Genomic DNA, 26,026 nt, shown 5'->3' with positions numbered 1-26,026 from the left:
ACGGGAGGTGGAGTGGGTGGAAGGGATCTCGTTAAAGGACCGACTAACTCGATAGACTCCAAAAGTGGTCTTGGAATGGGTCCCAAAGGGAGTGTGGGTGGGTGGGTGGGTAGGATGAGAGAGGGGGCGGGGGAGTCCAGGAATCCAGAAAGGTTTCTTCAAAGCGTTTCCAAAGAGGATCTCAGGAGAACGCCCGATATCCTGAAAGGGGTTTGGAAGTCCTTACGGGGGACAAAATAGTCCCCAAAAGGACTCCCAGAAGGACTCCCAGAAGCAGATCCAAAAGGTTTCTCTAAAGGTTTACCAAAAGGGGAAGGGTGGGGAGGCCTTACGGGGACAAAATAGTCCCCAAAAGGACTTCCAGAAACAGATCCAAAAGGTTTCTCTAAAGGTTTACCAAAAGGGGGGAAGGCTGGGGAGGCCTTTTAGGACCGGGTTTGAAGCCCCCTCGCGTAGAACTTTCTTCTCCAAACAGACCTGTTTAACTTTCATCAAGGTTTGTGTGACAGGACCCGGGCAAAGGAACCGGCGGCCGTGTTTCATAGCGCTCTCGTCCAAATCACACAGGGGGCGCCGTCGTAATGAGCGTGGTTAAGGGGTCCTGGGGGGGGCGAGGGGGCGTCAAAGTGGGGGGGGGGGTGAGAGGCAGCGTGGTATGACAGATGGCGCGGGTAGGAAAGTGAGTCAGAAAAGAGGAGGAAGTATAATTAACAGATTCGATTTGGAGGGCGGGACAGAGGGTGGCTCACAGCTGAATAAAACAGCTTAGCCTCAGAATAATAATGATTAATAGTAATAATAATAGTAATAACAACAAGAACAATAGCAACGAGTTAATGGATTAGCCTCAGAATAATGATAATAACAACAATAATAATAATAATAATGATAATAATAGCGACGAGTTAATGGAGATGGTTTGGAAATGCGTTTGAGCTCTCTGTTTAGGAAGAAGTTCCTCTCAGCTGAGTAAAAGCGTCCTCGGACTAAGATTAGTAATAATAATAATAGTAATAATAATAATAACAACAACAACAGCAACGAGTTAATGGGGATGAGTTGGAAATGCGTTTGACTTCTCTGTTGAGGAAGAAGTTCCTCTCGGCCTGAGTAAGAGCGTCCCCTGGCAGCTTGAAAAGGTGGAAGTCGTAAAAGACAACGAATGGGGGAGGAACAACAGGGCTCAAGGGGAGCTTGCTAGCCCCCCAGAGCTTAACACCCGCTTCTTTGGAACTAGAGAACTCCTACACCTCCTTCCCCCCTCCCCCCACACACTCCAGCCCGAATAGAATCGTCCAGTGTCCGCCAGAACAAAATATATTAGTGTGCAAAAAACAAACAAACAAACAAACAAACAAACAAACAAACGACGATTCACTGGCGCAGTGGAGGAAGCGGAGAAGAAAGAGGCTGATTGAGGCAGTTGGATAGAGATGAGTTTTTTTATTTGTTTATTTATTTATTTATTTATTTATGTATTTATTTACTTATTCTATTCTATCATGACGGGAACGGAAGATGCTAATCGAGGTGGATTGTCAAACTGACTCAGTCTGTGTGTGTGTGTGTGTGTGTGTGTGTAGGGGTGTGTGTGTGTGTGTGTGTGTGTGTTAGGGGTGTGTCTGTGGATGACATAAACTCAAAACTCATCAGTCGCGGTATGTATTTAAGACATGTTTAGCGAAGTATTTGATCGATATTAACCAAGACTTATGCCCTCAGGGGGGAAAAGATCGCCCCTAAGAGTTGACAACAAAAGAGATATTCAAGGATAAAGGCAACAGCAGAATGGAGGGAAGGACAGTAGAAAGCTCGATAGGGTCAGCGATCCATCGTTTGAGTAAATACGAGCCACCATTTAAAAGAATATAAAAGGAAAATATACGTGACTCTGGTACGTAGAGGTGGCCCTGAGGTCCCAGGAATGTTAGCTACTGCATTAAACGACTGCGATCAATACTGAGGACGGAAACGGAAACCTCGTGGGGAATATTGGTTTTGTGTATTTTGTTGCAAATGGCAGTCCGAGTTCATTGCCATCTGTCGCGAGCACCTTAGACCAGAGGGCTCTCAAAGTCCTTAAGGCTTCAGACCTTCAGAGGGATCGCCAAAAAATAATTTTGAGGAGTCGCGAGGTCCTGCAACCCCTCCTCCTTCTCCTCTTCCTCCTCCTCCTTCTCCTCTTCTTCCTCTTTCTCCTCATCCACCACTTCCTCCTCCTCCTCATCTCCCTCTTTCTCCTCCTCTTCCTCTTTCTCCTCCTTCTCCTCCTCTTTCTCTTTCTCTTCCTCCTCTTTCTCTTTCTCCTCCTCTTCCTACTCCTCCTCTTGCTCCTCCTTCTCCTCTTCTTCCCCCTCCTCTTCTTGCTCCTCCTTCTCCTCTTCTTCCTCTTTCTCTTCCACCACTTCCTCCTCCTCTTCCTCTTCCTCCTCTTCCTTCCCTTTCTCCTCCTCTTCCTTCTCCTCCTCTTCCTCCTCATTCTCTTCCTCCTCTACCTCCTCCTCCTCTTCTTTCCACCATCCATCCGAACGCGTCCAGTACTAGTCAACGGTTTACATACATATATGGGTCGACGGTCCAGTAGTAGCGTTCACAACCGCTATTCAGCGGTCCGAGTTCGATTCCCGCCCATGGTTGAAACAGTTTCAGTATCACTGCGCTGCAAGCTGTACTCCAACTCTCGTGGGCGGGGAGTTGTGTGTGTGTGTGTGTGTGTGCGCGCGCCCGTGTAAGGTCACAGCATTACCCGTAGATCGGTCATATACAAGCCCTGAGCTCTCTTCCGGGAGGGTAATAGCTGTCGATCACGAGTCCAACACGTGATCCAAGACCATGGTGAATCATATAGACAGGAGATCAGATACACGGAGACAGGGAAACGTGTTATATAGTGATTGTCAGAAACGCTTTGTTACTTGGGTTGTAAGGATCACAGCAAAAATAAATGAATAAATAGATAAATAAATAAAAATCGAGAACGTCAACCTCCATTTGGGGGAAACAGTTCAACCTCAACTATATCTACTCAACTTCAACTCGAGCACAACGTCTTGCCCGTCAGTGGCTGACTCACGCGGTTAAACAGCCATGTTCCTTCTTTTCTCTTCCGTCCTTATGAAACTTGATACGTTTATTTAATTTGCCTTTTACGAGGTAGAGAGAGAGAGAGAGAGAGAGAGAGAGAGAGAGAGAATGGGTGCATTACACTCATTCACATTATTATTCTTTTCAACTTAGTCGTCGTAAACTAAGAACTATCCATATATCAACGGTTTTTCCCTCTTATGAGGGAAGTTGCCAAATCAAATAAATAAAAGTTTCATAATAAGGGAAACGAGGCGGGCGCCATTTGTATCTTGTTAAAAACGCGGGGAGTGTTTGTCGGTTTCATGTACGCACGTGTCTTACTTCCGTCTACTTCGCGTGTCTGCTATCACTAGTACACTGTATGGTGCGCGTGATACATAGGCTTGCGCGCTCACTTGAACGCACACACCATCTCCCCCTCCCTCCTCCCCCTCACTCATGGAGACGCGCGCATCAGGAGAGAAACTGTTGATGAACCTAAAAAGGGCTAAGATGAACAAAAAATCTCGTCGATTTGAGTGGGTGTGCTCTCACATCTCGTTCCCCCAAAAATGAAATAAAAACAAAATAAATAAACAAATAAATAAAGATAATAAAATCATAGAACGACAACAATAAAATCATAGAACGACAACAATAAAATCGTAGAACGACAACCAACATGGTACCTAACCTGTCGGACAGAAAACACAAAGAAAGTCTAAACTTTAGCTCGTGTAGGCTCCACCCCCTCCCCACTCTTCCAACCCCTCTTGTCACTCTTCTCGTGACTGTTCCACCAATTCATCTGACACCTCGTTGTCCACATTGAGCTCGTTCTTTGCTCGTCTTTCCTCCTTATACATAACTTGATCTGACGCCCTACATTCTTGTTATTTCCTCAATGTGAGTTGAATCATCTATAGCTTGGAGTTCTCCTTCAGATGAATAAAGTTACCTGGAGTTAGGCACAGCGGACATACAAACCGAATCAAGTGATGAGAAGGTTAATATATGTTAATTATAAGGCCAACATACCGTTGGAATATGCTTTTTATATGTATGTGTGTGTGTATGTATACGTGTGTGTGTGCGCGTGTGAGTGCGTGCACATACAGTACATGCTTGTAGTTCTAATAGGGACATTGTAACGACATAACGACATGATGGGGTACATGTGAGTAGAATTTGTTACCAAAGTGTAGTGAAAGTTTACTGGCTCTATATTCACTGGCCATATTAAGAATAAAAATGCAACTATCATACGTAATATATTTACGTAATTATTACATGTACATTTATTATGATTATGTAGATTAGAGGGGCGAGCACCCCTCAATGCGGAGGGAGTGGGCGAGGCGGGAAAACGTGCCTGCTCGTGCCGACGACGACGACGACGCGCCGAGTCCCCGCCTCCGACCCTCACTCGCGGGTTTTCCGAACCAAACGACTGGGATGTCCGGTTTCCTTGCCCTGGATTCGACTTCATCTTCGAGTTGCGACGTACACAAGCTCCCATATACCTGTACACCTCTCCTTCTTTTTCCTAACATTTGGAGAGGGTCAACCTTGCTTTCTTGAACTCGGGCGTGTTTGCATATCACATGGTTTTTAAGGAAAAAAGAAAAAAGAAAACGGAGGGACAAATACAACTGAACAGAAGGCGGTACTAGTCAATATCGTGAGTCATCGGAAAGTGCGGCATCGTTGCAGGGAGTGAGCGTGAAAACGAAACGCGGCAGCACTGTACTAATCGTACGTACAGGACTGAAAAGGGGGTCGATAAAGAAATTAACTCTCTCTCTCTCTCTCTCTCTCTCTCTCTCTCTCTCTCTCTCTCTCTCTCTCTCTCTCTCTCTCTCTCTCTCTCTCTCTCTCTCTCTCCAAACTCCCCTCTTTCCCCTCTTTCCTCGTTTCCCTCCTTTTCCCCTCTTCCCTCCCTATTTTCCTCTCCTCCCATTTCTTCCTCTCGCCATCCTCTCTCCTATCTCTCTCTCTCTCTCTCTCTCTCTCTCTCTCTCTCTCTCTCTCTCTCTCTCTCTCTCTCTCTCTCTCTCTCTCCTCTCTGTGTGTGTGTGTATGTGTGCGCGCGCTCGCTCACGCATCTATGTACATATAGAGGTAAATTTCCAGAATCACGCAAACACGTGTATTTAACATGAATTTTACGTTATCCAATGCTAACTTAATATATCCTAGCTCAACCTAAACTAATGTAACTATTCCATATATATATATATATATATATATATATATATATATATATATATATATATATGTGTGTGTGTGTGTGTGTGTGTGTGTGTGTGTGTGTGTGTAAAACAATCACATAAACACGTGATAAAATATGTCGAAACCACCGAAAAGAACTATGACCGAATGTTTTCGTCTATTGAGATATCTTCAAGGGTACTCTCGAACCCTTGAAGATGTCTTAATAGACGAAAACGTTCGGTCACCGTTTTTTTCATCTCAGTGGTTTAGGCAGGTGTGTGTATGTGTGTATGTATGTATGTATGTATGTATGTATGTATGTATGATGAAGGTGGAAAAAGAAGTCACGGGTCTAGTTCCGAGTTTCTGAGTTTATTCCTGACCGGTTTCGCTCTATGCTTCTTCCTCTGAAGAAGCATAGAGAGAAACCGGTCAGGAATAAACTCAGAAACTCGGAACTAGACCCGTGACTTCTTTTTCCACCTTCATCAACTTGTCACAATGTCCCAGCACCAGTATGCATGTATTGTATGTGTGTATGTATGTATGTATGTATGTATGTATGTATGTATGTACGTGCGTAAGAACCAATATGCTTTCCCTCACGAATTTAGCATTAAAACACGAGACTGGTTTACTGCACCCACTTTTACCGCCATTCTGACTTCCTGTGCTTTCTAACCGCTTGCTCCTTCAGTCTCTTTTCATCAGCTTCCCCCCCCCGTCTCTCTCTCTCTCTCTCTCTCTCTCTCTCTCTCTCTCTCTCTCTCTCTCTCTCTCTCTCTCTCTCTCTCTCTCTCTCTCTCTCTCTCTCTCTCTCTCTCTCTCTCTCTCTCATATATATTCCCAGAGCACCACCACCTCTATGATGTTCTGTTTGTTTTCTTAACTCACGAGGCATGTCCCTGTTCAGAGTGTCCGGTATGTTTATCTTTCTTCCTCACTACATGTGGCGGCTCATCAGGCAGTCCGTGCCCTGTGTCTACACACTTTGCTGTGTCACTAACCCATCCATAAACTGACGTGTGTGTGCATTTACCTAGCTTTACCTAGTTGTATTATACGGGGAAGGGAGCTATGCTCGTGGTAGCCCGTTTTTGTATCTCGCAAGATCAAGTTTGTTCTTGTGTGTGTGTGTGTGTGTGTGTCTGGATGGTGAAATCCTCTAGGCTGAATGGATGTTCGCTTGTATGAAGTGATTGTCGGGTAAGTTAGTCAGCGTTGAGTCGATTGATGGGAACTTTTCTAACCATTTTGGGGATATTTGGTGACGACTGGAAGCTCGGCGTGAAGGACTTGCGTGTGGGGTTCTGTGAGAAAGGGGAACTGGGTCGTTGAACGTTTGGTATTGCAGACCATTCAGAGTCGGGTGGGAGGTTTGGTGTGCATGGAAGCTTTCAGGAGGTAGACTGTAAGGGTTGAGTTGTTGGATGCTGCTGCAGAGAGGCAAAGCGAGAAGTAGGCTCGTTATTGTGAGTGGCAGAGTGGGAAATGGGGGGATTATCTTTAGGTTTTTGTTGGTGTCTTCCCGAAAGGAGTTTAAATCCCCCTAGTAGAGGGTAGTAGGGGGAGGGGGGAGGGCTAACTGTGAAAGTAGATAAGATAGTACCCATGTTATCTGCTGCGTGGGGGGAGGTGTTGTGAGCAGATGTTAAATGGAGGATGCAGATGGAATGCAGTGACCACACTGTGTACCAAGACTGTTCTTCCGTTTAGCATAAGAGGGAAGAGGGATGTGAGGGAAGCCCTTTTTTATTTTTATTTTTTATTTTATTATTATTTGTTTAGTGAAATGTCACTCCCACTGGTGCCCTTTTTTATTTTTAATTTTTTATTTTATTAATATTTATTTGTTTTTTAGGGAAATGTCCTACGAGTTTTGTTTGAGCCCGTGCGGTTGTGGTGTTTATGGAAGACACACACTGTGCAGAGATAGAATGGGATGGTGTAGCTAGTCAGAGGAGCATAGGGGACAGTGGAAAAGAGAGGCTACAGCTGTTAGAGCGGTGGGGGACGCTCTAGTAGCTGACGGAGGAGCTCATAGGGCAGGGATTCTTAACCTTTTTTCTCCAATTCCTCACTTTTTAGTGAGCCAACTCTCCATTTCCCACCGCAGCATCGGTGACAACAAGAAGACACCAGAAACAAACAAAAAGAAACAAAAACACATCGATCAAAAAAAAAAAAAAAAAAAAAAGACAGTGGTTCTTCTGTCCGACCGGTCATTCCCCACTTGGGAACTCCGCCATTCCCCACCAGTGGGGAATTCCCCACAGGTTAAGAACCACTGTCATAGGGGCTTTGGAGACGGCAGAGGCGGCTCACAAGACCTTCAGTGGGGTGCACGGGAGCCTAATTGTCTTTCCTCTTGGCCAGAAGTTCCCAACCTGGTCTACATGTACTCCACATTTGCACTCTTCAGGGAATACATGAGGCCATTCGAGTACTGTAACCATTTCCATCAACATGTCTTTGTGTGCCAGCTTTTCCAGTTGTGCTGGAAAATAAGTCAAAATGCAGATCACTACTCAAAACACCTGAATATTATTTTCGTTTTCCCATTGGTAAAGTTTTCCCTCGTATTAATGAACTTGTTGCCAAAAAGACAAACTCACCCATCTCATTAGTACTGTTTAGTTTTTATTATTTTTGTGTACATTTAATTAGTAATGATCATTATGGATAATTATTCAAAAATATGTATATGATGGATTAATATATTTGATAAGTTACCAGATTTTAGCTTATTAATGTTATCACCAATAAGATTCTTATGCAGTCGGCACATACAAATTTCACAATAAAAGAATATAAGAATATCAGTTTCATTGTTTTTTCCCTTAATTTTCGGGGGCGCACGAGAATCTATTAAATTGCCCAAGGGGTACAGAGGAACAAAAGGGTTGAGAACTCTTGCTGTGTGCGGTAGGGTGGAGTTTGAGTTGTTTTTGTTGTTGGAGGAGGAGGAGGAGAAGAAGGAAGAAGAGGAAGAGGAGGAGGAAGAGAAGGGGAGGAAGAAGAGGAAGAGGAGGGGGAGGAGGAGGGGGAGGAAGAAGAGGAAGAGGAGGAGGAGGAGAAGGAAGAGGAAGAAGAGGAAGAAGAATAAGGAGGAAGACGAGGAGGAGGAGGAAGAGGAGGAAGGAGGAAGAAGAGGAAGAGGAGGAAGAAGAGGAGGAGGAAGAGGAAGAGGAGGAAGAGGAGGGGGAGGAAGAAGAGGAAGAGGAGGAAGAAGAGGAAGGAGGAGAAAGAAGGGGAAGAGGAGGAGGAGGAGGAAGAAGAGGAAGAGGAGGAGGAGGAAGAAGAGGAAGAGAAGGAGGAGGAGGAGGAGGAGGAAGAAGAGGAAGAGAAGAAGGAGGAGGAGGAGGAGGAGGTTTTCACAGTTTGGGTTAAGTCCATGCCAGTCTCATTGAAGTATCGAATACATTAGTGTTCCCATTGATGGCATGTAACTGGGATTGTAGGTTGCGTGGTAGGTACTCCTGTCGTTGCTGTTGAGGGAATGCTATTGTCTGTCGAGGGAAGGGTGTCTTAGTGTGATTGGGGATGGGTGGCGGGGGAGAAAGAGATCTCGTCCCGTTTTAGTATGTGTGTGTCAGTGTGTATGTGTGTGTAATAATAAGAATAATGATGATGATGATGATGATAATGAACGGTTTATTGAAAACGTGGCAGCCGAAGGCTGAAAATACACATATTACGGAAAGAGGGTACATAATATATGATTACCTATACATATTATGATGCTGAAGTGATTGTGCACTATACAGATATATATAAAACATGAGCATATAAAAGTGATAGATGCGTCTTAGTGTTAATATATATATATATATATATATATATATATATATATATTGTATATATATATATATATATATATATATATATATATATATATATATATATATATATATTGTGTGTGTGTGTGTACATGTATATGTGATTGCCCCTACGGACCAGAGCCACCCTTCTTTTCTACTGCCGTCCTTTGATCTCTGCCACCCTCGTTTGTGAACCAATTCGGTACGTCATCGTCCCCAAGGACAATGTAGCACAGTTCAAAGTTGTAAGATTCGTTTAGATACACACCTAAGCAATATGCTGTAATGCCTGCCACGTTATTTTATTTTACTTATTTATTTATCATTATTTATTTATTATTATTATTATTATTTATTTATTATGTGTCTGTTTATACGATTATCTTTATTTTATTTATTTACTTATTTATTCATTCATTTATTGATTTCACATATGACCTAATTATGGACCAAAAGGCCTCCTGTCAACATGATTTTCCATTGTAATCCTATGATAGTGACACTGGCTATTGCCAATGAAATACACTGAAACCAGGGATGGTCCACGAGGAGTCTTGGGCGACCCCAGGTCGGGTCGGGTCGGGTCGGGTCGGGTCGGGTCGGAGTCTTCGTCGTCTCGCTAAGGGCAGACACTCGGAAGGAGGAGAGTGAAGGAGCAGCTCATTATAATCGAGGATCACTGGGCGTTCTGTTGGTTGCGGGGGCGAGGTAACTGACAATGCATTGATGGGTCCAACAGGTTCAAGTTGTATTGTGTGTGTGTGTGAGTGTGTGTGTGTGTGTGTGTGTGTTTACCTATTTGTATTCTGCGGGAAAAGAGCTATGCTCGTAGTGACCCGCAGTTGTATCTTTCCGCATCCAGTTCTTTCTTAAAATTATGTATAGTTTTAGCACTCACTGTTTTCTCTTTCAATTTGTTCCATGTATCTATTACTCTGTGTGGAAAGCTGTCCTTTTTCAAATCTCTTCTGTAACTGTCTTTCTTAAGTTTGTCCTCTTGTATTTCTTCTTGTAGTTCTTGCGCGCGCGCGTTTTTTTACCTAGTTGTATTTTACGGGAAGGGGAGTGCTCGTGGTGTCCCGTCTTTATATCTCATTTTATCTAAACTATTTTGTGTGTGTGTGTGTGAGGGTGTGTGTGTGTGTGTGTGTGTGTGTGTGTGTGTGGAGTGGGCTGTGCTGTGCTGTGCTGTGCTGGGGAGCTCATCATTCTTTGTCGGGTTACAGGACGGGTCGGGATGGGCATCACAGGTAGTAGTACTTCTTTTGTATCTGGATTGGCTGCTCCATCTTCATCCTTTTCACCTGGTGGTGGATGGATGGATAATTTCTTTATATGGTTCAGGGGGAGGATGACCTTGCTTGGTGGGGTGTGGTAGATGTCGTCACCCAGGTGGGAAAAGGGGTAGGCTACGTTGAGGACACCATTCTCGTATAGTCCCTTCCTCCTCCATGTGGGCTAATAATAAGCATATTAGGTCATGAACAGGATTTCTCGGATCTGAAGACGACCGACAACATACAACATCACTCTACTGTCTCAGGGACAGTACGACCACTAAACCTTCCCTGTCTGCCCATGTGCAGGTGGGGTGTGACCAAACCTTCCTCGCATCACCTCCCCTCACACAATCTCGTAGCACAGTGGTTAGAGTTCTCGCCTGCCACTTCGGTGGTCCGAGTTCGACTTCCGCCCAGGGATGAAATAATTTCAGTATCACTTCGCTGCGGGTTGTTACTCCAACTCGTGGGCTGGGAGTTGGGTGTGTGTGTGCGTGTAAGGTCACATTATTACCCATAGATCGGTCACACGAGCTCTGAGCTCTCATCCGGGAGGTTAGTAACTGTTGATCACGACTTCAACACGTGATCCAAGACCATGGTGAATCGCATGGGAAGGGTGGTTGCATGAAAGTTGATTCGAGAAACCGTGGGGATTACTGAATACGGGGAGCTGTGCTCGTAGTGACCCGTCTTTATATCTCTCAGCATCTAGTTTGTTCTTAAATTCTTGTATGGTTTTTGCACATACTGTATTTTTTCGTCCAGTTTCTTCCAGACATCTATCACTCTGTGTGGGAAACTATTCATTTGATCTCTTGTATAACTATCCTTTTTGAGTTTCTTTTCGTGTCATGTTTTGCTTCTGCCCCACAATAAATCTTCTCTGTCAAGGACTTCCATACCTTTCATGAATCTGTAAATGGCCAGTAGATCTCCTCTTTCTCTTCTTTGTTCCAGAGTTGTTAGTTCCACTTTGGACAATCTTTGTTCGTATGTCAACGAGTGTGAGTGAGGCCACGTGCCCCTCAACCTAGGGCACCCAACCGGCGAAGGCCAGGTTGGCATGTAGATTTAAAGTTATACCTTAATCGAGTTTGTATCTTACTTGATAACTCAAACATTTTAATATATAAACATTGCACAATCTATGGACCATATTGCTTGGAAGATGGACGAGTATGTATTTTCTCTCTTTCTCTCTCTCTTTGCCCGTCTATCTCTATCACTGCCCATCTCTCTTATCTCTGGTTTTGGCGAGTGATGGCTATACGTTCGTGTGATTGTAGTGATCTTCCTGTAGTACCCGTTTAGCGTCTTCAGATTCCGCGTCGAATTCTACGTTTTCTTCCAGTGATGGTCTTAATTATATATATATATATATATATATATATATATATATATATATATATATATATATATATATATATATATTTATATATATTGCGCGTATATGCAGTGCAACTATTCCTGCTGCAGCACGTCGAATTCTCTCTTGTTCAGTTCATCAAATGGGTAGTTCGCAGTTGCTTGTGCCAATCTTCCTCCTTATCCTTACCCAGAATGCCTGTGGGTCTTGTGTCTCCCTGTCGTTTTATCTTGTCATGTTTCTCACTTCATTTCACGTAGACCTTTGGTCTCGTGAAGCACGCAATCCTGTCGTTTTCTATTTTGGATTCCAAGTTCCGTTATCCGACCTATGAGTTTAACGAACTTTTGTATAATATCGTATTGTGTTCGGAGAAGACATGATGCATAGTTAGTGGGGTAACACAAGAACGTAGGAATGAGGGGGACTGCAAGAGACCATAAGGCCTATACTAGGCAGTTCCATGCCCATGACCACCTGTCATCCCCATCCATAAAGCTGTCTAACCGTTTCGTAAAACAACCGATAGTTTCAGCGCTCACTACTACATGGTTACTAAGTCTTCCGTTCATGTGGGATTATTCTGTGATAGGTAGAAAATAGGAGTGTTGCTGTTTTTTTTTTTCTTGTTGAACATATCGCCAAGGTTCAACTTTAAAAATGCGAACTGAGGCTGTTCCCTCCTTCAAGGAGAAACAATGACCCCAACGAAAGAAACACTCCATATACAAACTTTAACGATACAATAGAAAAGTGGCAGAATGACATACACCAAAGATAGGACGCGTGTCGGAAGAGGTGAATGGAAAGTTCCAAGAGTATGCCAACTTGCTTGGTACAACACGTTGCATTTGTCCGCCCGCGCGGTTGCGAATGCCCAGAGCTGCCCGCTGTGGGTGAGAGTGGGAGTGGGGGTGGGGGCTTATGCTGGTACTCCCTTGATGTGAACAACTCGCCAGACATCAACTGCGCTTATTGCCAAGCCGTGCGGTTTGACATTTGCAAATCCCGTGGTTAATTACTCTATTGACGATCATGTCGTCGTGCGTGTCCTACATTCCAACTTTTTCGCATTGGTTGATATATATATATATATATATATATATATATATATATATATATATATATATATATATATATATATATATATATATACTGTATATATATATATAATTGTATGTGTAAACCACTTTGTATAGGCCCTTGGTAGCTCGTTCACAAGTACCGCCCTATGTTCCTTAACTCCCCCACCCCTCCACTGCTGACCAACAGCATCTAGGATTCAGATCTGTTTTAATCCGGGGCAAAGAAACAAACGTCGGTGAAGATTGGGTTGGTAGCCCAGCCCTTGGTGGTAATCAGCTCCAGATGATCACTTGCATGTCCGAATCCCGCTGCAGAGTTTGTGTGATCGTTTCGATACAGCTTGCAAAGGACGCGCGGTTCTCGATTACGGCAGGCTGGACGTTTCCTGACCATACTACAGACTCACTTTGCGAAATATCTTTATTTTATACAGACAAACATGCGGAAATTGACCCATCCATTTTTTTTATCCTCATATAAAATGTATATCCTGAAGCAACGCTTCGACCTGAAGTAAGATACATATTCGAATTGACCAACGGATCTGTAACCGTCGCCCGTTCGATGTTTGCAGGTTCGCGCCATGGAGCAGCGGCTGGAGTGGAAGGCCGCGTTGCAAGGGAGAGAGGGCAGCGGAGGAACCCTCCCTGGTGATCCCACGGGGACAGGCACCGTCTCGGCGGACAGGGAAGCAGAAGCAGTCCTGTCCGAACTAGCGGACGAGTTCATTGAGAAAGAAAAGGAGGAAGTGATAACCACGCTGGCGTCCCAAGTCGCAGAACAGGTGAGTTTGGTTGGCTTTTAGTACCTTACGTCACACAGACAGTTCCGTAACTATCTTGATAAATACAGTTTTCCATACAGATGCATACATACTTTAAACATTTTAGATTCCTTAGAAGATGATATAGGAACAATACGTGAATTTTTAAATCTAAATATGATAATTGGGAAATAAGAATATAACTCAAATTGTAACCCATACATGAATTTAATGCTAGGTATGGTAAATTAGGTAGTAGGAGACAGAACCTCATAAGCATTGCTTCTTGCTTGTATACTACAATTTAGTAAATGCAATAGTAAATACACATGAATTCTTTCATGAGTACTACAATTTAGTAAATGCAATTAGGTTAATACACTTGAATTCTTTCTTGTATACTGCAATTTAGTAAATGCAATTAGGTAAATACACTTGAATTCTAATTTAGATATGACAGTTGGAAAGAAATTACATAGCCCAAGTTGGAACCATACGTGAATCTGGAGCTAGATATGAATTGGAAAGTAGGAGATAAGATTGCATGAATATTGCACTTCTGTACAATTAGTTAAATGCAATTAGATAAACAGACACATATGAGCTCTGAGCTCTCTCCCGGGAGGGAAATAGCTGTCGATCACGAGTCCAACACATGATCCAAGACCATGGTGAATCTCTCTCGCTCTCTTTCACACACACACAAATATTTGGCTTGTTCATGCAGTGATTCACCATGATCTTGGATCACATGTTGGACTCGTGATCGACAGCTATTACCCTTCTGGATGTGAGCTCAGAGCTCATATGTGACCGACCTATGGGTATTTCTGTGACCTTGCACGCGCGCGCGCGCGCACGCACACACGTCTCGTGGCGCAATAGTAGCGATCGGGGCCACCACTACGGCGGTCCGGGTTCGAATCTCGGCCAGGGCTGAAATAATTTCAGTATCGCTGCCCTGCGAGTCGTTACTCCAGCTGTCGTGGGTGGGGAGTAGGATGTGTGTGTGTGCGTGTAAGGTGACAGCATTACCCATAGATCGGTCACTTAAGAGCTCTGAGCTCTCTTCCGGAAAGGTAATAGCTGTCGATCACGAGTCCAACACGTGATCCAAGACCATGGTGAACCACACACGACTCGATGGCGCGGTGGTAGCGATTGCGGCCGCCACTACGGCGGTTCGAGTTCGAATCCCACCCAGGGCTGAAATGATTTCAGTATCGCTGCGCTGCGAGTCGTTACTCCAACTCTCGTGGGCGGGGAGTTGGGTGTGTGTGTGCGTGTGAGGTCACAGTATTACCCATAGATCGGTCATATATGAGCTCTGAGCTCTCTTTCGGGAGGGTAGTAGTTGTCGATCACGAGTCCAACACGTGATCCAAGACCATGGTGAATCACACACATACACAACTCCCTGCCCTTGGTAGGATTCAAACTCGGACCGCTGGAGTGGTTGCGAACGCTACCACTGCGCCACCGAGCCGTGAGCTGAGTGGTTAGCATCATGAGCTACTATGCAACGGAACCAAGATTGCACTCCACTCAATATGAGACATTTTTCATTAGTGTATTACATGCTGTTACTGACCCTCTTGAGCAAGGGAATAGATGTTGGTTGGTTGTTGTGTATGATCAGACTGTGAGCTTTAAGGTTTCATCTAGGATGGTAATAAATCTTAATCATGATCCCAACACATGATCCCATACCATGATGAATCACATATATGTCCATTCCATCATTGTTCTTTTACTAATGATGCAAATTCTTGGTTGGTTTTTAGCGTCAGCTACGACTACAGGATGCAAAGAAGGTTGAGGCCAAAGCAGCCAAAATCAAGGAGTGGGTCACAAACAAACTGAAGGAGGTGAGTACAGGTGTCTTGACTTTGTGGGAATTGGGAGAGAGAATATTAGTTAGGTTGCAGCCTGTCACACTGCACTGTGGACAGCTCCCACTTCTGTGGGGAGACTTCAGTCACACTCTTGGGCCGAAGGCGTGTGGTCTTCTGTAACATAAGCTTTAATGTAAGGATAGAGTGTGCTTGTAGTATGAAGATGGATTCTGTAATGTATGAAAACGTCAAGTGAACCTAGCAGGTTTCAAACATAGGTGGAATTATGTATATGAGATCCACCTTGACTTAACATGCAGCCTGAGTTTCAATCACAAGTCTGTGACTGGCCCTATAGAACTCAGCACTCCAGTAAATCCTGCAGCTCTGTTGAATCCTCCAGTGAATAATAACAAGAATCTGATTGATTTCCTTTGCCACACCTCTGACTGCTGTAGCATGGCCATTTATGTGGCTGTCACCTCATGAACCAGGAACCAGCAAGCCTGAACTTTATTGACTTTGCAAAGTTCAGAAGAAGAGAACTATAAGTGTTCTTGGTTCCAGAGCAAAGGGGACCAACACATACTTCATAGTTAGGTCTTTCAGTTCCAGTAACTGCATTGAAGTCACCCAAGGTAACAAGTATGTCCTGTTGTGGGCATTAGTCAACTATAGAGCTAAGCTTGACATAGAGCATCTACTCTTCAAGCTCACATGCCTCAGTAAGAGCATGTACTGCAGTAAGGAAGATGAAACCCAAACTGGGCTTCAAAATCACCAACATCATATGGTCATCAACTGGACTGTAACTGGCTAGATGTGCCAAGAGCAACATATTAAAGTGGTCCCCATGGCTCTAGTCTGATCAGTAATATGTGTAGTCCTTGCTCTTGAACACGTCAATGCCAGGTCCTCCATCTCAGAGAGAGCCACTGTATCCATTCTAAGCCTTTTGATCACTGATATAACAGGTAATTGACCATCCTGAGAGAAGGTAAAGGATGTTACAGGCACTCATGTGAACACCTTGTTGGAGGTTCTTCTTGATCCTGGATGTATGTGCTTGTGTCTTATTTGTACCACCCCAGCTATGCAGCAAAATTCACACAGCTGATTGATTCTAGATATGCTGAAAATCACAAAGGAAATGATAAACCATAGACCAGATGTTTTTGTCTTAAGATATTTTCAGGGTACATAGGCAAGAGAAACAAGCATACATACAATACACGCAAAGTTGATAGGTAAAGGAACTGGGGAAGCTTGAGTTAGTGGGAGACCTCACCTAGGCCCTTGTTACCTTCTACAATTTCTGTTCCTGTGTCTCAGATGTTTGGGCCACAATTTCTTTAATAATAAGATTACCCAGTTTATACAACCCATGGCTTGAATTCAAATTATCAACAATGTATCTTTGATCAAAGTGGATTGTTACTATTTGAGCAAGACTTACTTCAAACAATATCTTTTGAACTTTTCCAATTTTCATTCTCCCAAGACATTTACCTCCATCTCCACGTCTCCATTCCCTGCTACATGTGCCTCTAAATACTTAAAGCTGTCCCATTACGAGTAACCTTCAACTATTTGCCACTTTCACTCCTTGTATATCTTATCACCTTACTTTTACCCACGTTTATCTTCAATTTCCTTCTCTTGCATATCGTCCCCAACTACATCACAGTCATTTTTGCAGGACCTTCCACTACCACAGTCAGTCCCTCCCAAACCTCCTCCACATTCACCAATTCTCTAAAATACTCTACTCATCTCTCCATCTGTACACTTTACCTTTTCCTCTCTACCTGACTCACCCACTTACTTTACTTTTCTCACTTCCTTACAAAAGAAACCTTATTTCTAATATTGACATTTTCTGAATTTTAAAGATTCCTAATAGATTGACATTTTATATTGTTGACCTTGTTGCCCTTGATACTAAAGACTCTCCTGTTCACTTGCACACAGCTGGAGGAGCAGAACACAGTTCTTCGGGAGCAGAATGCCAAGTGCAATGTGCAGCTGGAGCTCCTGCGTGGCCGACTTGCTCACCTTTCCACACTCCATGGCAAGGACAAGGATGCCGACACAGAAGTCAGTGTACAATTTTTTAATGAATTAATATATTTAATCCTTTGCATGTTAGGTTTAAAAGAGTAATGTTTATTTAGGTGACAAAAACTTAGAATTTAGAATGTTTATTTAGGTGACAAAAACATAACTTCAGGAAAGACTTGAAGGTATGTTTGAATGTAATTCAGGAAGGAGTAGTATGGTATGATTGAACTTTGTTGGAAGAATGCATTCAACAGCAGAGAAAAAAGTTAAGATTTTTTTATATCACAAAACACATGCTGTAGATCATTATTGTTTTTATTAGATTAAAATAATTATGTAGTATTGATTATATACATAATTTTTCAGAATCTTTTTGACCCAATTGCAAGACTTGGAAAATCATTTGACATCTGTGACTAATTATTATAGGCACATTGTAATTTTCCATAAAAGATATTCATGCAAAGATTAATTAGTCTTTCCATCACATTTGATATGATGGGTAGTCAGATAATTGGTCTATAGGATGCTGGGTTTTATGATAGTTTATTTGGTTTTATTGTGAGTATTGTATGTGTTCTTTTACAGATTTATGGAATTTTGTTGTATAACCAGGAGTGGTTGAAAGTTTCATTCAGAATCTTTATTTTATTTGGGCTGTGGTGTTTTAGAGTTTGGGAGGGTATGCAATAGGAGAAAGTTGAAGGTAAACATGGGGTAAAAGTAGGTGATGAGATGTACAAGGAGAGAGGAGGGCAGTGAGTTGGAAGTAAGTCTTAAAGGAGAGAGGCTGGAGGAAGTGGAGGCTTGGAATTTAACAGATGCAGAGAAAAGTTGAAATGTGTGAGAATTATGGTAGGAGTTACAAGGTTGGATAGAATGAGAAACAAGGAAGTGAGGAAGAGAGTGGTCATGGAAAAGGTTAATGAAAGAGTATTGGGATGGTTTGGACACAGGAAAAGAATAAATGAAGAAAGACTAGTAAAAGAGGTGTGAAAGGCAAAGGTGAATGGAATGAACTTGAGGGGATGACCAAAGATAAGATGGATGAATGGGGTGAAAGGGGCTTTGAGCAAGAGGGGAATGTCTGTTGAGCAAGGAAGGGAGAAGACAAGAGATAGGGATGAGTGGAGAATGGCTGTGTATAGATGATACTCTGATCCAAGGAAGGGAGGAGGTGGGAGATGGGAGGATAGTGAAGGGTTGTGTGTGGATGATATTTTAAAGCAGCCTGATGGTATTTCTGCCCAGCTCTGTTTTCTGTATGAGAGGACGGAGAGGAGGAGTAGCCAGTTAAGTGAAGTGGCCTTGCTGTGGATGTGCTGTGTCTTGCTGCATTGCTTCTAACCCAGGACAATGGGCAGAAGGTGGGGATGACTTTTCATCCTCAAGGAGCTAAGATAAGAGGGAAAAAGGGTGGTGAATGGAATGGGTGGGAGTGGGTGCATACCTTTTGACTTGGCCATTTCCTCTATAAAGGGAAATAGCCCTTAGTGTATAGATAGATAGATATATTGTATTTTAGATGGATATATCAGATTTTATCTAGGCTTTCTGCATGGGAGATTTTCAACTTCATTATCACCCTTTCCACATTTTTTGTTGTTGAAGGTGAGAGGGGGTTGACATCTGTGTCTAGTTTGATTTTTCATGACTTTTTAGTTGTTTTCTTATTTTCTGGAGTTGTGGTTTTGAAACTTAATTTGGAGAAATATTTGTTAATTATATTACATTGCTTTGTTGATGAAGATGTTTTCCCTTGGGCTCCTTCAAGTACTTCATGGGTAGGGGATAGGTTGCCAATTTGCTTCATTGTAGTCTGTGAAGGTTTTCTTGAAAAGGTTTTATTTATCCATCTAGTTTTGTGGTAATAGTCATTGGGAAGTAGTTTGAGGAGAAATAATGTGTGGTTTCCAATGTTATTTTTGATTAGAGGTAGTGTGGGCATATAACCAACAAGCAACTTCCCCAGACATGACCTGTCTCACACCTATTAAAAGAAAAATATTTGTTGTTATTCTCATCTTTACACCACATGGATGAAAGGTCATCTCTGTCCCCCCACCACAATGCTTGGGTCAGAAGCAGTGCAACAGGATGCAGAAATTCCATGTCAGGGCCTGACAGCCAAATCTAGTTTATCCCCATTGCTGCATTTCATGCCATTCATAGCACCAGTGGAATATTTACGTTTGAAAGACATAGTAATCCAGTTTTTTGTTTATAATATTGTATGGAGTCACCATGGGAAACTGTAATGTTATAACACATTTGTTAATATACACTTAAAACCCACTATCGGAGAAATTATATCTGAAGTACAGGAGATCCGTATATATCGACTACTATCTGTAGTCCTCTTCAGCAAGAAGAGGACTACAGATAGTAGTCGAAATATACGGATCTCCTGTACTTCAGATATTATTTCTCTGATAGTGGGTTTTAAGTGTATATGGAGTCACCATGTGGTGGGGGTAAATCAACTCTGGTTGTCAGGACCTGCTGTGGAAGAGTCATGCATCACTACAGTACCTTTATTCTAGGCTGTGTGAATGAGGACAGGAATGACCCATCATCTAGAGGTGCATAAATGGGAGGGGTGGTTAAATGGCTTTTAATTGTGTATAATGAGGATGTGTGCTCTCACATGTCCCTCTGTCTTGTAAGGTGTAAAATGGTGTTTGGTTTTAAATTTACTTTAGTCTCTTGTGTGACATATTGACTGCTTAAGTTTTACGCAGTCAGTATTTTAGGGACTTGAGTGCCATCCCTACAGGCCAGAGTCATCCTGAATTCTTATATTCTTCGAGAATTATCTCTACTCATAAAAGAATGCTAATCAATTTTAGCTTCTACTACCCTCTTTAAATCTCTCATTTACTACCTCAATTTCTTTGTCTCTTCAACATTATACTTTAACCAAGGATAGAACTGCTGGTTATTGCTGATGAAATACTTATACCATACATTAGTTTTAGACTTTCATACCTTTGTACTATTCAGAATAATTTTTAGTTAAAGATGAATTCCAATGAGAACTCTCAGTAACTATTATATAATGTACTTGCTTAGGTATAAAAAAATTGCTGGGGAATCTTAAAGTGTGATGTCCACTGTGTACCCCATGTGAGTGATACAATGTGTATGATAGATTCTTTTATGATATTTTCTAAATGTACTGTATATAAAGTCATTACCTACAGAGACTAGCATTCTTTTCATTGGACTGCATGTGTAACTAAACACATAGCATCTTTTCTGTTAGTTACCATTCACATTCAATGTCTGGAGTGAGATGGCATCTCATGAGTCATACAGTTTGATTTTTCTCTGAGGATATAAAGCTGCTAATTTCATCTTACATGGAAGTTTGAGATTTGACCTTCATGTCTTCAGAGAATTTTAAATTGGGCATGACTTCTGCTAATGGTGTATGGATGACTGAATAAGGTTTTATGCTTGTTATCATGTTCCTTAATTCAGTGCACTGCAGTGGAAAAAGTTATCTTGGTTTGTTAGTAGAATGTGATATGTACATACATGTAGGCCTCTGACCCTTTCTCTCCTAATTCCCCAAACCAGCTAAAATGGAAAAGGAGGTCACTCAGCCTTCCCAAGGTAGGGAGAGAGTCGGAGGCACCCCTCCCCACTCCATTTTGACATGTTTGACAGTGATCATTTACGTTTGTTTATTACTGAGAATATTGTTTTTCTCTTTTGCATTACTAGTTTGATTGCTGGATGCTATTGTTTTGTTTTATCCCAACCATTTGGTGGTATTTACTTGAGTTTATAATTTTGTAACACATACTGTAAGGAATTGGTAGCTGCTAAAATATCAGATGCCCACTGCAGATTTCATTGTGGCTAATGTCAGGCGATTTCATTTAGCTTTGGGAAGGTCCTCAAGTGTGAATAAGATATAAGAGATAACAAAAGATATAAGATACAAGGGATGTTGTAAGGGATGATGGCATATAAATTTTCCAATTGATTCTTATTTCTTCTACAAGTGAATGAAATAATCTGGCATTAGTGAAGAACAAGGAACTGTAAAGTGGCTACTGGGCACAAATGAAGCTTCTTCTCACAGGAATTTCAGATTTTAAGTTTCTACCACAGTATGCATAATATTTCATTTGCTTGAGTGTCTTTGTTAGTTGCATACCCACTCTGCTTAGATTACACTTGGCAGTTTATTGAAATAGGCACAGGATCCCTTGTTGGGGAGATTGCTATCTATCGTGGCTTAGGGGAACCTCCCCATTGTTGACCCCAGGAGATGTCTTGATGCTCCCTATATTTCTCTCTTTCAGTAGCTTCTACAGTATTTATGGTTTACACACAAGTTCTTCATTTATATATATTTCCATTTTGATATGTTTTTATGTGGGGGTTGGATTGGATTACTTGTATATTCCCAAATGAACAGTGGGGTCAATGAACAGTGATCCAGAGCTGATTATGTTTGTATTTTACTTGGCGATCCTCCCCCCCTCATCTGCTTGAGAATTTACAGAGCAGACAAGAAGAAATCCCCTCGGGCCACACCAATTTATCATCCGTTCACAAGTTACTACATATTTCCATGTATAGTAGAACTTTACATCCACTCCATCAGTCCAGTGGCACCTTTTCCTCTCATTTGTGTATATTAAACAGTTTCACCAGCCAATCCACCATTGCTACTCCTTCGTTTGTTAGACACTCAGTGTGACACCCATCTAACTTTGGTGCCTTACCAGCTTTCTTTGCTATCGGTGCTCTTTGTATCTCCTGTTTTTGTTTAGCCTTATCATTATCCTCTTCCATCACAGTCATTCCCATTGCTACAGTCAAATCCTCCATATTCTGCTCAACATTCACAAATCCTTGAAATAATCTGTATGTTCTTTTTACCACCTTCACTTCTATTAGCATCTGTCTGTGTCTGTCTACACCTTTAACAATAACCTCTCTACCTGACTTGCCCCTCTCATTTTTTTTTACTTTTATATATATGTATATATATATATATATATATATATATATATATATATATATATATATATATATATATATATATATATATATATATATATATATATATATATACATATATATCAAACATCTACTCCACATTACATCAAGTCTCCTCTTTGTCTCTCATACCATGCATTTTATTTCTATTCTTTTCCGTACCTCTCTTATGCCTCCATAGTTCTTCTTTGCTACCAGTCTTCATATGCTTACTTCTTTTCTTCCATCACTGCCCTCACATCCTTATTGCCACCATTTGCTGCCTATTCTTCTATTCCCTCCCATTTTCCTCATCCCATATACTGTACCATCTTTGTGGAATGCTAGAATATCTAAAATATGGCTTACTCTTCTGTACTACTAGGCTCTGTAATTGTTCCTTGTGACATCTGTCCAGCTACTTACAACAGTGACACTTTTATAAAGGAAGCATCAAGACACTTTCTGTTTACTGACATTTGATTTTTTGATCTGGTATGTTGTTTTTTTTTACTCCTTTTTTGTGGCTGTTTATAAGAAAAATTCAAACAAAATTGAACAATATTTTTATATAGGAACTGTTTTTGCGTGATTTTAACCCTTTAACAACCACAAGAAACCTGTAGAGCTTAACACATCATGTGAGAGCCAGAAAAAGTACTTAACTGGTGAGTGGCTCATTAAATGGTTAGCTCAAAACTTATTGATTTTTTTTAAATGGTAAGGTTACCCCTTACAAAACAGTGCAGTGGGCAGGAGACAAGGGTGACACTTCATCCATGAGGAGCTAAGATGAGAGAGAAACACGAGTGATGGATGGTAGTGGTATGGTTAAGAGTGGATGTACCTTGGCTGGCTACCTCCCTTATAAAGGGGAAGAAGCCCATGATAGATAGATACAGAAAAAAATAAAAATAAAATTCAAGCAATTGTTAAAGGGTTGAATATTTGAACTTCACCCAAAATGCACACACAGTTCAAGTCTTCCTAACAGCAGTTCATACTGTAGGGATTGATCTGATTGCACTGTTTTCTAGTTTAATTAATATTGCAGTAGTGTATATGTGTGCATTTTGAATTGATGTTTCTTCATAGGGCATTTTCACCAAGAAGGTTATTGCTGCAGTAATTGATTTGTGTATTCTGCATTTGAAATGCTGCTCTGGTTATGGAATAACATAATTTGTACCAGAGTTATGCTTTTGGTTGGCTTCTGGAAATGGATCAACATATATAGTGCTGTAATGCAAAGAGGAATTATTTAATTTGTGTTTTTTAAGGAGGGGCAAGTGACACTTATGCCAAGTGTATTTGATAACTTGGTATGTGTCAGCTATTAAGGTGTCATAAAAAGACTTTATAGGATTATTTCTTTTTCTTTTGTTAAGAAGTTGAGTTTACTGGATTAAGATGTTATACAATCATGTATATGTTTAATATCTTCATATAAATATAAGCTTGTTTATCAATAGGATTTTTTATTTATTTTATTTATTTATTTATTTATTTTTTATGTATACTGTACTGATGTTTATCTAGTACGTACTTGTTATGAAGATCAAACTTTGAGCTTCTTGACTTATATGACTTCTCTGATCTATGAGCAGGACTCCTCAAGAGGCAGCTATGAAGGTGACCGGTTAGGCAGTGATGAGAGTCTAGTTGACGATCCTCGCAATGCAGGGGATTTTGTACCTTCCCGTCCTGCTACATTAGGCCGAGACCACCGTTCCAAGACCAGGTGAGGTTGAGTCAAAGCGGCAATTACTGCAACAGCACTGTAGGAGAGAAGACAAATGCAGAGTATGGGATCCAATGTATTTAACGTTTCTGAAGAAGCAGTGGACAAGGTGCAGGGATGACCCGTCATCCAGGAGGTGCTAAGATAAGAGGGAGGGTGGAGGGGGTGAAGTGTACTTAGGGATGGAATGGGTGGGAATGGTTTTATGCCTTTTTCTTTTTGGCTACCTCCCTTGTAAGGGGGAATAAGTCTTGGTATATGTATGTATGTATGAAAAAGCCCTGCTGGGCATTTGGCTTCTCTCCTACCATGCCACTGTTAATGAATACAGTTGTATCTCAGGTCAAGTTCACGGTGCCTTTTGTTTATTCTTTCATCTTAACATCACTATTGCTTGTCTTGTTTTAGGGCTGTTGTACAGTGTATTATTCAGTCTTCCTATATCTTGGGAGTACTAGCCATTTTTGCACTTGCTTTGGTTTGTACAAATGTCTTAAAAAGTATAGAACACCCAACATTTTTTTTGTTAGAACTGCTAACATTTTCAAAGTGGGAACCTCACACTTTTACCTTAAAGAATCAGATAAATTTACAGATTTCATAGTTTACTCAACTGCCATCCCTTTCCCTTTCAATTAGATCACCTGGAGCTTTAAGGAGGACCAGTTCGAGTGACACAGACACAAATTATGCGGATCTTCGTCTTAAAGGGAGTCGCTTCAACGGGCCTCAGCGCTTGGCGAATGACGACAAGCACCGCTCCCGGGAGTCCCGTGTTGACTCAGGCTCTGTGGACCTTGAGACTCCTCAGAGTTTGAGCCCCAAGAGTCCTCTGGAAGCCATGCTAAACAGCCTTACACAGAGCACAAACAGTCTTCCCAGGTCCTGTAGTCCTAGATCTGGCGGCAATAAAAACGATTCCCCTCGGAAACCAGTCCCACAGCCCCGCACAAAACATTTGAAAAAGAAGGGTAATGTACAGGGAGCCATGGTGTCTAAGAGCACAGATAGTCTAGATTTCGATCTCGACCTCTACGACAATGCTGATAGCTCTGATTCTAGTCAGTTGGCCTGTTCAGGTGATAGTCACTTGGACGAGGATGATGCCGGGCGTACTCGGGGCAAGGATGAGGGCCACGATTATAGTGAAATATACACGCCGAGTCGAGATCAAGGTAATGCTATAATGGGTTGGACTTGTGATCGAGAAGGCAAACCAGGGGAAGGAGACAAGCCACCTACGCCTCCGCTGCACCGTTTTCCGTCATGGGAGTCGAGAATTTATCAGGTGGGTGTCTGAAGACTTGTATCTAATTGCTGGCATTGACACACATACATTATTGTAAGTTTGTTGCATATATTTACATAATTGTATTTAGTTTCTTGTACATTTACCATGTTATATTTTACAGGATTACATGGTTATTGTTTTAATATCTCATCTCTTGGTATCATGAACTTGTATTACCTTAAGTTAGTTTTACAAATAAATGATAACTTTGTAATATATTTTGAAGAAAGAACTATCAAAATCACTTTGAAACTAGCATATAAAAGAATTACATTTATCTGATATAAGCAGTGTTGATGAGAAATTCACATAAGAGATGTATCTTACTCAAAACCTTCCCATGTTAACGTCCAGGTTGCCCAGGAAGGGTTAGTTGGAGCTGGCGGAGGTGGAGGCGCTGATGCTGGGGAAGGCAACAAGGTTATAGGTTCTAGTCTGGGTAGTTACCCAGAGATCCACGTACCTGTGTATGCCGCCGTTAAAGGGGTAAGTCGCTGAACA

The 26,026-nt window shown here is 41.8% G+C and overlaps 1 protein-coding gene across 9 annotated transcripts in view; it reads left to right on the top strand.

Moving 5' to 3' along the window:
- Positions 1–26,026, top strand: part of LOC143039543 (uncharacterized protein CG43867) — a 284,063-nt gene that overhangs the window by 219,920 nt on the left and 38,117 nt on the right. For 8 of the 9 annotated variants that reach the window (XM_076209713.1, XM_076209710.1, XM_076209711.1 and 5 more), the window contains 7 exons: positions 13,411–13,620; positions 15,384–15,467; positions 17,406–17,531; positions 21,078–21,113; positions 24,101–24,234; positions 24,874–25,522; positions 25,880–26,011. In XM_076209713.1, coding sequence (XP_076065828.1) covers positions 13,411–13,620; positions 15,384–15,467; positions 17,406–17,531; positions 21,078–21,113; positions 24,101–24,234; positions 24,874–25,522; positions 25,880–26,011 — 1,371 coding nt within the window. The remainder of the gene's footprint in view (positions 1–13,410; positions 13,621–15,383; positions 15,468–17,405; positions 17,532–21,077; positions 21,114–24,100; positions 24,235–24,873; positions 25,523–25,879; positions 26,012–26,026) is intronic. The other variant, XM_076209712.1, reaches the window with a different exon arrangement.

This window comes from Oratosquilla oratoria, chromosome 26, assembly GCF_046742065.1.
Source record: "Oratosquilla oratoria isolate Oo_2021 chromosome 26, ASM4674206v1, whole genome shotgun sequence".
NCBI classification, from domain to species: domain Eukaryota; kingdom Metazoa; phylum Arthropoda; class Malacostraca; order Stomatopoda; family Squillidae; genus Oratosquilla; species Oratosquilla oratoria.
Note: the sequence above shows the minus strand (reverse complement) of the source record. Positions and strands in the feature narration are given on the sequence as shown.